This window comes from Danio rerio, chromosome 1 (assembly GCF_049306965.1).
Source record: "Danio rerio strain Tuebingen ecotype United States chromosome 1, GRCz12tu, whole genome shotgun sequence".
Lineage (NCBI taxonomy): Eukaryota > Metazoa > Chordata > Actinopteri > Cypriniformes > Danionidae > Danio > Danio rerio.
Window position 1 is genome coordinate 21655952 of NC_133176.1, and position 12734 is coordinate 21668685.

Consider the following 12734-nt stretch of genomic DNA (forward strand, 5'->3'; position numbering starts at 1 on the left):
ACAAATCCAGGATGTAAAAATTACTGTGACCGATGTCCACCACACAATTGTGGTTTCCTGGAACATGATGTAATTTAATGGTAATAATGCAAACAAAAATGAGAGAATTACATTTCTGAATGCTCTTTAATTATTTTGTGCCATATAAGTTATGTCAGTAATGAATAATAAAAGCATGTAGCTACAAACATAAATCATATGAACAATCACTATTCAGTTCACTTTACTACTAGCTACTGTAAGTAAAAAAAAAATTAAATGACTTACATGAGAAAACACGTGCATTTTTTTGACCTATTCCTTTTCTGAACTTTGAATGTCTTGGGGCTGGGTTTATGGAGGATGAAGGAACTGTTAGAGATAACTTAAATGTCTTAGTTTGTGTTCCTTAGATGAACATTGTTATGTAATGAGGGTGAGAAATTAATAACAGAAATTAAATTGAGTGAACTAATCTTTTAATTCTCATGTTGTTTTCAAACCTACATGACTTTCAAACTCCAATGACTTTCAGTGTACAACAACAGTAGAAACATTCTCTGAGACATCATCTTTTGTGTTCTGCAGAAAAAAGTCATACAAGTCTGGACTAACAAGAGGATCAGTAAAGATAAGGATTTATATTTATGGGAGAACTATCTGAGTTATTTTTCTTAGGTGTGAGGTGGAAAACAGTGAAAGAAAAACAGAAATCTACAGCGGGAGTGATAGCTGTTTTGTAGGTATCAGTTATTCAGCACATGCTCTACAGACATGTTATCTACTGCAAAATTGATCAGGCAGAGGTCAGAGTGAGTTCTCCCTCTCTCTGTGACCCATAATGTTCAATGATGGCAGGCCTCGATAATGCAGTGGTAATCATTAAAGATTAAAGGCTCCATTTTGCTCAGAGTTTACTGTTGTTAGGTGGTACCTCAGAGTCCATGGGTGAGTATTTGCGGCCCTTGCTCTTCCCCAAACACTTAGTTCTGCCGCCTTCCAACAGCTGACACCAGAAGCCCTTCTGAGGATCAAACCTGTGAGCAAACAGAAAGCTCTTTATACACTTTACTTTGATTTTTAAAATCTGTTTCCAATACACTATATATCCATCCATCCATCCATCCATCAACCAAGTCAAATCCATCCATTCATCTACCCATCCATCCATCAAGTCCAATCTATCCATCCATCCATCCATCCATTCAGCCCAACCCAACTCAATCATCCATCCATCAAGTCCATCTATCCATTCATCCATCCATCAAGTTCAATCCATCCATTCATCCATCCATGTACAATCCATCCATCCATCCATCCATCCATCCATCCATCCATCCATCCATCCATCCATCCATCCATCCATCCATCCATCCATCTATCTAGTCCAGTCCATCAATCAACCAAGTCCAATCCATCAATTCATCCATCCATCCATCCATCTAGTCCAGTCCATCAATCAACCAAGTCCAATCTATCAATTCTTCCATCCATCCATCCATCCGTCCATCCATCCATCCATTCCAACCCAACTCATCCATCCATCCATCCATCTAGTCCAATCCATTCATCAACCAAGTCCAATCCATCAATTCATCCATCCATCCATCAAGTCCAATCTATCTGTCCATCCATCTATCCATCCATCCATCCATCCATCCATTTATCCATCCATCCATCATGTCCAATCTATTCATCCATCTCATCCAATCTATTCATCCATCCATCAATCCATCCATCCATTAAGTCTAATCCATCCATCCATGCATCATCCTAGTCCAATCCATCAACCAAGTCCAATCCATCAATTCATCCATCCATCTATCCATCCATCCATCCATCCATCAAGTCCAATTTATCTGTCCATCCATCCATCCAGTCCAACCCAAATCATCAGTCCACTCACCTATCCATCCATCCATCCATCCATCCATCCATCCATCCATCATGTCCAATCTATCTATCTATCCATCCATCCATCCATCCATCCATCCATCCATCCATCCATCCATCCATCCATCCATCCACCCATCCAGTCCAACCCAACTCATTCATCCATCCAGTCTAATCCATCTATCCATCCATCCATCCATCCATCCATCCAGTCCAATCCAATCCAATCCAATCCAACCCAACCCAACTCATCCATCCATCCATCCATCCATCCAGTCTAATTCATCCATCCATCCATCCATCCATCTATCCAGTCCAACCCAACCCAACCCAACCCAACCCAACCCAACTCAACTCAACTCAACTCAACTCATCCATCCATCAAGTCCAATCCCATCCACACAGACACACACGCGCGTGTACACACACACCAACACTCAAAAACACTTGTCTGACAGACAGATGTCTGGTGTAACCTTGTCTGTCTGTCAGATGAGACATGGCCTGGTTTGATAAGGATTAAAACGCAACAAATCTCTAAAAGCTCTCAGAAAAAAAAAAAAAAAAAAAAAAAAAAAAAAATATATATATATATATATATATATATATATATATATATATATATAAAATTTTGTGCAGGTTTTACATGACACTACACGACACATATGTGGCACAATACATTTTTGCTTTACTCCTGTCTTTTGCTCTCTCTCTCTCTGTTATGTCTAACTGTCTTTTTTTCTTATTTCGGGCTCTACAGCATTCTCAGATATTCCTTGTTTAGTCTTAGTCCCAGAAAATACAGAAAGAATAAAGAATACCAAAGCCTTTTTTTCAACTTCAAGCTCTTTTCTATCCCTGGGGTTGATTTATTTTAAAACTAAGAGAGTCTATTTATTTATCTATGATATAATTCTTTTGGTCTGAAACTTTTATTATTTATTTATACTTATTATTATTTTTAGATGCCCTATATGAATACTTAATATTAAAATTAGAGTTAGTTATTAGAATCAGATTATTTGTACATACGACCAAGAGAACAAAGTTCAAAAAGTGCAGGACTGCAGGCCACTGCCTAAATTGTGCAAGCTCATTAATTACACATCCTTAAATTGTAGGAAAAACTATTTCAATATTGAATTATTTCAGATTTGCTTTTTTGCTAATAAACGCAAAAACAATATTCAATATTTAATTTGTGGGCATTTAGGATAAATACATTGTTGGATAATAAATTAAACATATCTGCTATATTTCAACATAACTGAATCGTTTTAAACACATTCATTCATTCATTCATTCATTCATTCATTCATTCATTCATTCATTCATTCATTCATTCATTCATTCATTCATTTCTTTCATTTTCTTTTGGCTTATGCCTGTTTCACACTGCAAGCATGAGCAGAGTATGAGCAGTGCGTATGGAGAGCAGAAACAGCGCACATGTGTTTGCATTTCACACCAGATGTGTCAGCAGTGCTCAGCGGATCAGCAGTTTTTGCACAGATCAATCTATCTCTGTCTATTCTGTCTGTTTGTCTGTCTGTCTGTCTACATACCTACCTACCTACACTTATTTTATTTTATTTTTTTTACAATTTTACCAATTATGTAGATCCTAAAAGATCTTGGTTCTCATGCTCTATGAGTGTCATTCAGGTATTTTAAGGTGCCCGGTCAGATGACAAGCATCTGTGATATCATGTAATTTTGTTTTTAATTGTGAGAACGATGTAGACCTATAGTTATAATAATTATACAACAGTTATAATGATACTAATACATAATCTAACTAGTGTGTAATTGTAATTGTTTTAAATTTGGTTTTGTAGTTCGGGCTCTAATAAATATTTGTTGCCGTTTTTAATTGTTTAATCAAATCATTCATTTGATTGAATATATAAAAATCTGTGGATATTATTGATGCATTTATTGGGTAAAGTCGCTACTTTTAACTGTCATTCCATGTGTTTTTGATCATTATCAAAGCACTGTCACTTTAATTAAGCATGAGTATCGCCGCAAAAATAGACCCAGTGCCCAAACTATAGAGGCACTGCTGCTTTAGCGACCCTCACGCCTCGCGCTGACATACTACCTCTGCGTGCAGTATGAAAGCTCTATCTGTTAACATGGACACTGAAAAAACATATGCTGCTCATGCTCTGCTCACACTTGTGGTGTGAAACAGGTTTAGTTGGCAGTCTGAAATAGAGACTTTTTAGAGATCACCACAGAGGAATGAACCGCCAACTATTCAATCACATGTTTTACACAGCGGATACTATTCCAGCCACAACCCAGTACTGGGAAACACCCATACACACCCATTCACACACCTTCATACACTATACAGCCAATTTAGTTAATCTAATTCAACTGTACCACGTCTTTGGACTGCGGGGGAAACCCGAGCACCTGGAGGAAACCCACGCCAACAAGCAAACTCCACACAGAAATGCCAACTGGCCTAGTTGGGACTTGATCCAGTGACCTTCTTGCTGTGATGTGACAGTGCTAACCACTGAGCTACCGTACCTCCAATTTCAAAGAGACTACTTTAAAAATGTGGGTAAAATATGCACAGATTGGACCACTGCGTTTTTGGGTTTGTCCACATTTTACTCAAATTTGGTTTAAAACAGCCCAGCATTTTAAAGATGGCCTAATTCTTGGACATTAACTGTTGAACTGTATTACTGTCAAATGAAATAAACCAGTGGAGAGTGTAAAATCAATGTTAAAATACCTCATTTTGGAGCTTAACAAGGCCAAAAATACACAAGGAACAGCCATTAAAGAGATGTAAGCAACAGAAAGGCAGAGCGACTGCTAGATGACGCACAAGATTGATGACAGGCAGAGGAAATGCAGAAGAAGATTGCTGAAAGACAGAGACTGAAACAAAATATGAAATGAGGAAAGCAAAGCCACGGAAAGAAGTGATAGTAAATGAAAGTGACAGAGAACAAGAAAAAGTAGAAACGGGCATGATGAGAGAGAGAGAGAGAGGGGAGATGTGTGGCGAGATGAAGTGAGAGAGACTCAAACAGAGGGAGGTTATTAATAAAAGCTAAAGATTGATGGAGCTGTCTGCGGTGGAGAACACATGCAGAGACACACAGAGCATTTACACGCACATGCGCACACACACAAATGTGCACACATACACATGTACACGCACACACACAGACACACACACTGACTGAAATAGACTACACCTGGCCACAGGTAATGCTGGGTTCAATCTCTTGGCCTCTTAAATCAAGGGTTGTAGAATGAAAATCTGACACGACCATTTCTTTATTTTAAAATTATTATTGCGATTTATATATAATTTTTTTTTTTACCACAAAGCAGTTTTGGCCTTTAGAGTTTCAATGCAGTATTTTACATTATAAAAATATAAAATGTAATAAACACAAAAATGTACAGTATGCATTATTGCAGTTAGAGATTTTCTAGTAGATCTTTCTCTTCCAAAGTTAAAACAATTTTTGAACACTAAAAAATACCAATTAACATTTGCCTGGAGTTTGTGATTCAATACAGTACGTGTTTTCTTCTGATTTCAAACAGTAGTGTGGGACCTTAATCTCTGATCAACTTTTTATTCTGAACAAATTAGAAAATTTAAAGTTGATAGATTTTTTTAGTAGTTTGAAATAAATAATTTTTTTTTTTCAATTTTAAGTTAGATAAAATACACTCACTGGCCACTTTATTAGGTACACCTGTCCAACAGCTCGTTAACACAATTTCTAATCAGCCAATCACATGGCAGCAACTCAATGCATTTAGGCATGTAAGGACAAGGCAATCTGCTGTAGTTCAAACGGAGCATCACAATGAGTAAGAAAGGTGATTTAAGTGACTTTGATGTGGGGGATTTTCACCCACAACCATCTCTAGGGTTTACAGAGAATGGTCTGAAAAAGAGAAAATATCCAGTGAGCGGCAGTTCTGTGGACGCAAATGCCTTGTTGATGCCAGAGGTCAGAGGAGAATGGCCAGACTGGTTGGAGCTGATAAAAAGATAACAGCAACTCAAAAATACGCTCGTTACAACCAAGTTATGCAGAAGAGCATTTCTGAATGTACAACACGTCCAACCTTGAAGTGGATGGGCTGCATCAGCAAAAGACCACACTGGGTGCTACTCCTGTCAGCTAAGAACAAGAAACTGAGGCTAAAATTCACCAAAATTAAACAATAGAAGAATGGAAAAGCGTTGCCTGGTCTGATGAGTCTCGATATCTGCTGCGACATGAAGATGAGAGGGTCAGTATTTGGCGTCAACAACATGAAAGCATGGATCCCTCTTGTATCAACGGGTCAAGCTGGTGGTGGTCCCATTAGTACCAATTGAGCTTTGTTTCAAAGCCACAGCCTACCTGAGTATTGTTGCTGACCATGTCCATCCCTTTATGACCACAGTGTACCCATATTCTGATGGCTACTTCCAGCACGATATCACACCATGTCATGAAGCGTGAATCATCTCAGACTGGTTTCCTGAACATGACAATCAGTTCACTGTACTCAAACGGCCTCCACAGTCACTAGATCTCAATCCAATACAGTAACTTTGGAATGTGGTAGAACGGGAGATTTGGATCATGTATGTGCAACCGACAAATCTGCAGCAACTATGTGATGCTCTCATGTGAATATGAACCAAAATACGGTGAGTGTATACCTGCAAAAAACATCTTTTTTCTTTTTTATGACCATTTATAATGCATAGTTTAGAATCTTCTGTCTGTATTTCACTCAATAGACTATGTTTTCCCCATTTACTCTCCCTCAAGTGGTTCCAAACATTCATGAGTTACTTCATTCGCTTAAAGAATAAAGAAGATATTTTAAAGAAAGCCAATAACCTGTAACTATTGACTCCCACAGTAGGATAATCAATTACTGATTTACATTTACATATACATTTAGTCATTTAGCAGACGCTTTTATCCAAAGCGACTTACAAATGAGGACAAGGAAGCAATTTAAACAACTATAAGAGCAACAATGAATAAGTGCTATAGGCAAGTTTCAGGTCTGTAAAGTCTAAGAAGGAAAGCATTAGTAATTTTTTTTTTAATACAGTTAGTGGTATATCCAGAGAGAAAATTGCAGATTAGGAAGTGAAGTGGAGACTAAATAGTTGAGTTTTTAGTCGTTTCTTAAAAACAGCGAGTGACTCTGCCGTTCTGATGCAGTTAGGGAGTTCATTCCACCAACTGGGCAAATTGAACGATTTGATTTCTTCCCTCTTTGGGATGGAACCACGAGGCGACGTTCATTCACAGAATGCAAGTTTCTGGAGGGCACATAGATCTGCAGCAGTGAGAGCAGATAAGAAGGAGCAAAGCCAGAAGTCGGTTTGTAGGCAAACATCAGAGCTTTGAATTTGATGCAAGCAGCAACTGGCAGCCAGTGCAAACGGATTAGCAGCGGAGTGACATGTGCTCTTTTGGGTTCATTGAAGACCACTCGTGCTGCTGCGTTCTGGAGCAGCTGAAGAGGCTTGATAGAGTTAGCTGGAAGCCCAGCTATTAAAGAGTTGCAGTAATCCAGTCTGGAGAGAACAAGAGCTTGAACAAGGAGTTGAGCTGCATGTTCAGATAGGAAGGGTCGGATCTTTCTGATGTTATAGAGTGCGAATCTGCACGATCGAGCAGTTCTAGAAATGTGGTCAGAGAAGTTTAGTTAGTCATCAATCGTTACTCCAAGGCTTTTCACCATTTTGGATGCAGTAATGTTTCCCCCATCCATCTGGATTGAAAAGTTATGGTGTAGAGTTGGGTTGGCAGAAACTACAAGCATTTCCATTTTCGCGAGGTTAAGCTGAAGATGATGATCTTTCATCCAGTGTGAAATGTCCGACAGGCAGGCTGAGATGCGAGCCGGAACCGAGGGATCATCAGGATGAAAAGAAAGGTATAGCTGGGTATCATCAGCATAGCAGTGGTAGGAAAATCCATGTTTTTGGATGACTGGTCCTAGAGATGTCGTGTAGATGGAGAAGAGAAGTGGCCCAAGAACAGAGCTTTGAGGTACCCCTGTGTTTAGATGCTGTAGGTTGGACATCTCTCCCCTCCAAGACACCCTGAATGACCTGTCAGAGAGGTAAGATCTGAACCATTGTATAACATTGCCCGCAACGCCCAGTGACTCAAGCGTAGATAGCAGGATCTGGTGGTTTACAATGTCAAAAGCAGCTGACAAATCCAGCAAGATGAGGACTGATGTTTACAGATTCAAATTACAGATTTCCAGCTTTCTTCAAAATATATATATATTTTTTTGTGTTCAACAGAAGAAAAAAACTCAGGCTGGTTTGGAACAAGCGAAGGATGAATAAACAATGGCAGAATTTTCAGTTTTGGATAAACTATCCCTATAATGTGAGAAATATTCCACATATATGTGTTACCACATGGTGTTCTGGAGAAAAGAAAAAAGAACAACACTTCACTTCTCTGTTAGAAGATGTGTTTCTAAATATGTTTTCTTTCAGACAAGTTGGAGCTCGCTTGCACTTTAAACATGACTGAACATGCCAAGTGTTCATTTTGAAATATCATTCATGAGAAGGCGTGGCCTTGTCCTCTGACAGGTGTATTTTCAGTTATTCATAAGCACTGTATGACACTGAATGACACTTTTGCAAATTATACTGCACAGCATTCCCTCCTTCCCTCACTTTTCTTTATGTTTTCAAAATTTTGAGAATATACAATGACACTTTAAGAGCAATTAAACACAGAAAGTGTCAGATGCCTAATGAGCTGTTTTTAATTGGAGAGGCCAGATGAAGTTAATCCTCTTGCTCTCATGCTGTGCTAATGACTACAGCCAGATTATCACAATTAATCTCATTCAAGCTCTGTATAGATTATACAGAAATCAACCGCTGAGAACACGGATCTGTGAGCTCGCTTTATCAACTGATTGTCTAACAGCATGGATGGCAGCATTGCTCCTGTTTCACATCTTTGGATGAGCCTCTGTCCATCTGGGTAATCTGTGTATGGACACATTTGTGTATCCATGTGGGAACCAAATGTTCCTAAAGTGATAAAAAAAATCTACAAAAAAAAAACAAAAAAAAAAAAAACACATTACACAAACATATTAATGTAGCAATTATTTTTTAATTTTTTTAAGATAGCATAATTTAAGCTTTCTTAATAAATGTTAGAAATAGCTCAACTAAAAAACTGATAATTGTGTCATCATTTACTCACCCTCTTCCTGTCAAACCTCAAGTGGTACTAGTCCTTTATTACTTTTTTTCTTCTGCTGAACAGAAAATTATATTTTGAAAGAATGTAGGGGGGGAAAAGTACTCATTGACTTATGTTTTTCCAACCGTGGAAGTCAATGACCACCAGTAACAAAAATTCTTCAAAATACTTTTGTGTTTAACCCCAACAAAAATGATAACAAAAAGTAAAACAAAGTATTGGATACCCTTGAGGATCAGTAAATGATGAGTACATTTTCATATTGAAATAATACTCCTGAATTAAGCCTTGCCATTCATTGCAAATAAAATAAATGTAAAAATTAAATAAAAAACATTCGGCTCTATTTTAACAATCGAAGCTTGATGTCTGAAGTGCATGGCGCAAAAGCATTAAGTGCATGACCGAATCCACTTTTGCTATTTTAAGGATGGAAAAATAAGGTTTGAGCCCCGGCGCATGGTCTAACAGTGTTGTGCTTATTCTTTTAATGAGTTAAGGCTGTGTTTTGACCATAACGTGCATTAAACCAATCAGAGTCTCATTTCCCATTCCCTTTAAGAATTAGTTGCCTTGCGCCATGGCACATTTACTATTTACATGGCGGACTTTATAAGTGGAAAAACTGAATGGTTCACTAGCAAGAAAACAGTTAAACAGACCATCTGCAGCACGAGAATAAAGAACGAGCTTCCTCCATTTGCCATTTTTACTTTCTCTTTACTTTCCTTTTACTCTTTACTCCATTACTTTCATGTAGTAAGAAAACGGTGGAAACTCACACCACTGAAGACATCTATTAGCCTACATATTTAATTTAGTTTCTTAAGTGCAAAGATTTGTTTCAAAACTATTTCTAAATTTAGTTCTGAGTTGTTTCCAAACACACTTCCTATTGCCCCATATGGTGAAGCAGACGTAGGCTAAATTGTCCGTAGTGTATGAGTGTGTGTGTGTATGTGTGGATGTTTCCCAGAGATGGGTTGCAGCTGGAAGGGCATCCGCTGCGTAAAAACTTGCTGGATAAGTTGGTGGTTCATTCTGCTGTAGCGACCCCGGATTAATAAAGGGACTAAGCCGACAAGAAAATGAACGAATGAATGAATGATGAATGGATTCATGATAAGAGTAAGAGAGAGTAAAACTGAACTAATGGCAGCTGAAAATCACAAGAACACTAATAAAAACATGAAAACTCCAATCCCAAACCATTGAAAGATACTGTACTACTTGTAGGCTCAGAAGGCTGTTATTATCCATCCACATGGTTAATCAACTATTCTAATAGAGAAGACTTCAGATCTAGATTTGTTTTTACATTATTGTGATGGTTGGGTTTAGGGTTGGGGTATTATTTAATAAAACACAATTAATAGGAAATTTAATAAATAATATAAATAATTCTCATTAACTTCCGGCCACAGCCATATGTGATCTATAGCTGATTAACTATATAGAATGATGATAACAGCCTTCTGAGCTTACCAGTAGGCGCCAAAGGTGCTGGCCCATATCTACCAGATGATAACCACTGATAATAATGCCTATTCATTAAAGTGAGAACATTCAAATCGGCTGGTAAAATTAACAAAAACTTAAGCTTGAAATTAAGAGTAATTTATAGTTATGTCAATTTACTGAGAGATACTAAATAAAAAACATACAGTGTGTGTGTAGTGTAGTGTGTGTGTGTGTGTGTGTGTGTGTGTGTGTGTGTGTGTGTGTGTGTGTGTGCGTGTGGCCCTTACGTCAACGCCTGGGAGTAGTTGTAATATGGAGTGACACCCAAAAATTTTTGAAGCTCGTCCATCACTTTAGCTGGGTCATTTCTCAGCTGCTGTCCATCAATAATCATCAGCTACATGAAGAGACAGAGAGACAGACAGAGAGAGAGAAAGAGAGAGAGAGAGAGAGAGAGAGAGAGAGAGAGAGAGACTGAATGTAAAAGCAGATTCTGATAACATACATTAGCAAAGGTAATTCAAGAGCATAGGCAGGTGTGTGTTACCTGGTTTGGAGGGTAGTATGTAAGCCATCTCTCTAGGTGCGTGGCGTAGAGTCCGGGTATGAGACAGCGGTTCTGCAGAGAGCGCAGCTCAGGAGGAGCCTGATTATCTGCTGATATCACCTCGTAGAAACTGAACTGCAGAGCTGCTGGGTCTTCATGAGCCCTCTGATGCTGCAGATGACAGCAAAACCATTTCAAACCCAAAACCTCAAAACGGCAACTACAAATGTGCGTTTGCTTTATTCTGAATCACTACAGTAAGCTTATATTAAGTGGTTGTATTTTGGATATGTTGGGTTTTGTGGGAAATTGCATAAATACACAATTTACTTTTGTATGTTTTCAAAGCATTACTTTTATGCAACAGTTCAACAACAGCAAAAATAACTGCATTAGAAGACAGTCTTGAGTTTCATCAACTATAATTCCTAACATAACTGAAGATTTTGTGTTTTTTTCCAGAGCAGCACTACAGTGTTGGTTCCTAAAATCTTTTGTTTTTGAAAAGAAAATTTAAATGAGTAGCTGGGCTTCCATTCTAACATGACGCAAAGACAAAAAGAAAAGTTTTAAAACAGAGAAAAAAATCCCAAATGTAAATTTGTCAGGCTCCTGTGTTTGTGTCATGTGATCTTCCCCATGTGCTGTGCTCCATTGCCTTGTTTGTGTCATGTGATCCCTTTGTTCTGTTTCTTGATGTTCATGGGTTCCACCTGTGTCTCACCCCTGTTTGTAATCAGTTCCATTGTGTCATGTGTATTTATATCCCTGTGTTTATTTAGTCCATTGTCCTGTGTTGCATTGTCAAGATCCCATGTTTCCTGCGTGTCCATGGTTTATATGGTCTAGTCTTAGTAGTAAGTGTTTTTGTAAATAAATTTGTGTTTAGTTTGAGAATTCCTGAATCACCATTATCAAAAAGCAAATGTGACAAATTTAGGCGAATTTCCATCAAATTGTTAGAGCGGCTGACTGTAGTATTGGTAACTTAGTAACCAACAGTAAACAAGGCAAGCATGATGCAACCATGTGGGCAAATTGTGCACTACAAGAGTTTATTTGCCAAATGTGTTTCCATTTCATTCATATTTGTCCAAAACCACCTCATGTGAGTTAAATATTTTTTTTTTTGCAAATGAAGGGATTATTTCAAATCAATCATTTCTCATACGTCACATTAAAACTGGGTGATGGACATCCAGTAAATGGTTCAATGATGTCTTCATAAATATAGTCACATACCTTGTTTTTAAACCAATAAGTGTTTTGAATGAATACCTTGAATAACAAGTCAGTTAATCACTCATCAAGACAGAGGAATTGCTGTCACCTGCTGACAGTTTTAGTGTCACATTTGTTATATATTATCCATGACAAAATATTGTCTAATTATCATTATTGTGAAAAACTAAAACCATTTATCTATCTACATATAGGCCTACACTCTCTTGCCAAGTTTTGGGACACTACTCCAAATCATTGAATTCAAGTGTTCCAACTATTTCCATGGTCACAAAAATCAAACACCTATACAGGCAGACTGCTTCTACAAACAATCGTGAAAAAATGAGTCAAGTGAAATCAAGCATGGTGCTGTTATA

General features: G+C 37.9%; 1 protein-coding gene across 2 annotated transcripts in view; it reads right to left on the bottom strand.

The window, feature by feature from the left end:
* ndst3 (N-deacetylase/N-sulfotransferase (heparan glucosaminyl) 3) overlaps positions 1–12734 on the bottom strand; it is a 411370-nt gene that overhangs the window by 1759 nt on the left and 396877 nt on the right. For both annotated transcript variants that reach the window (XM_073950662.1, XM_073950659.1), the window contains exons 11-13: positions 11134–11304; positions 10874–10983; positions 914–1016 (exon numbers count right to left, since the gene is read on the bottom strand). In XM_073950662.1, the coding sequence (XP_073806763.1) occupies positions 914–1016; positions 10874–10983; positions 11134–11304 (384 nt within the window). The remainder of the gene's footprint in view (positions 1–913; positions 1017–10873; positions 10984–11133; positions 11305–12734) is intronic.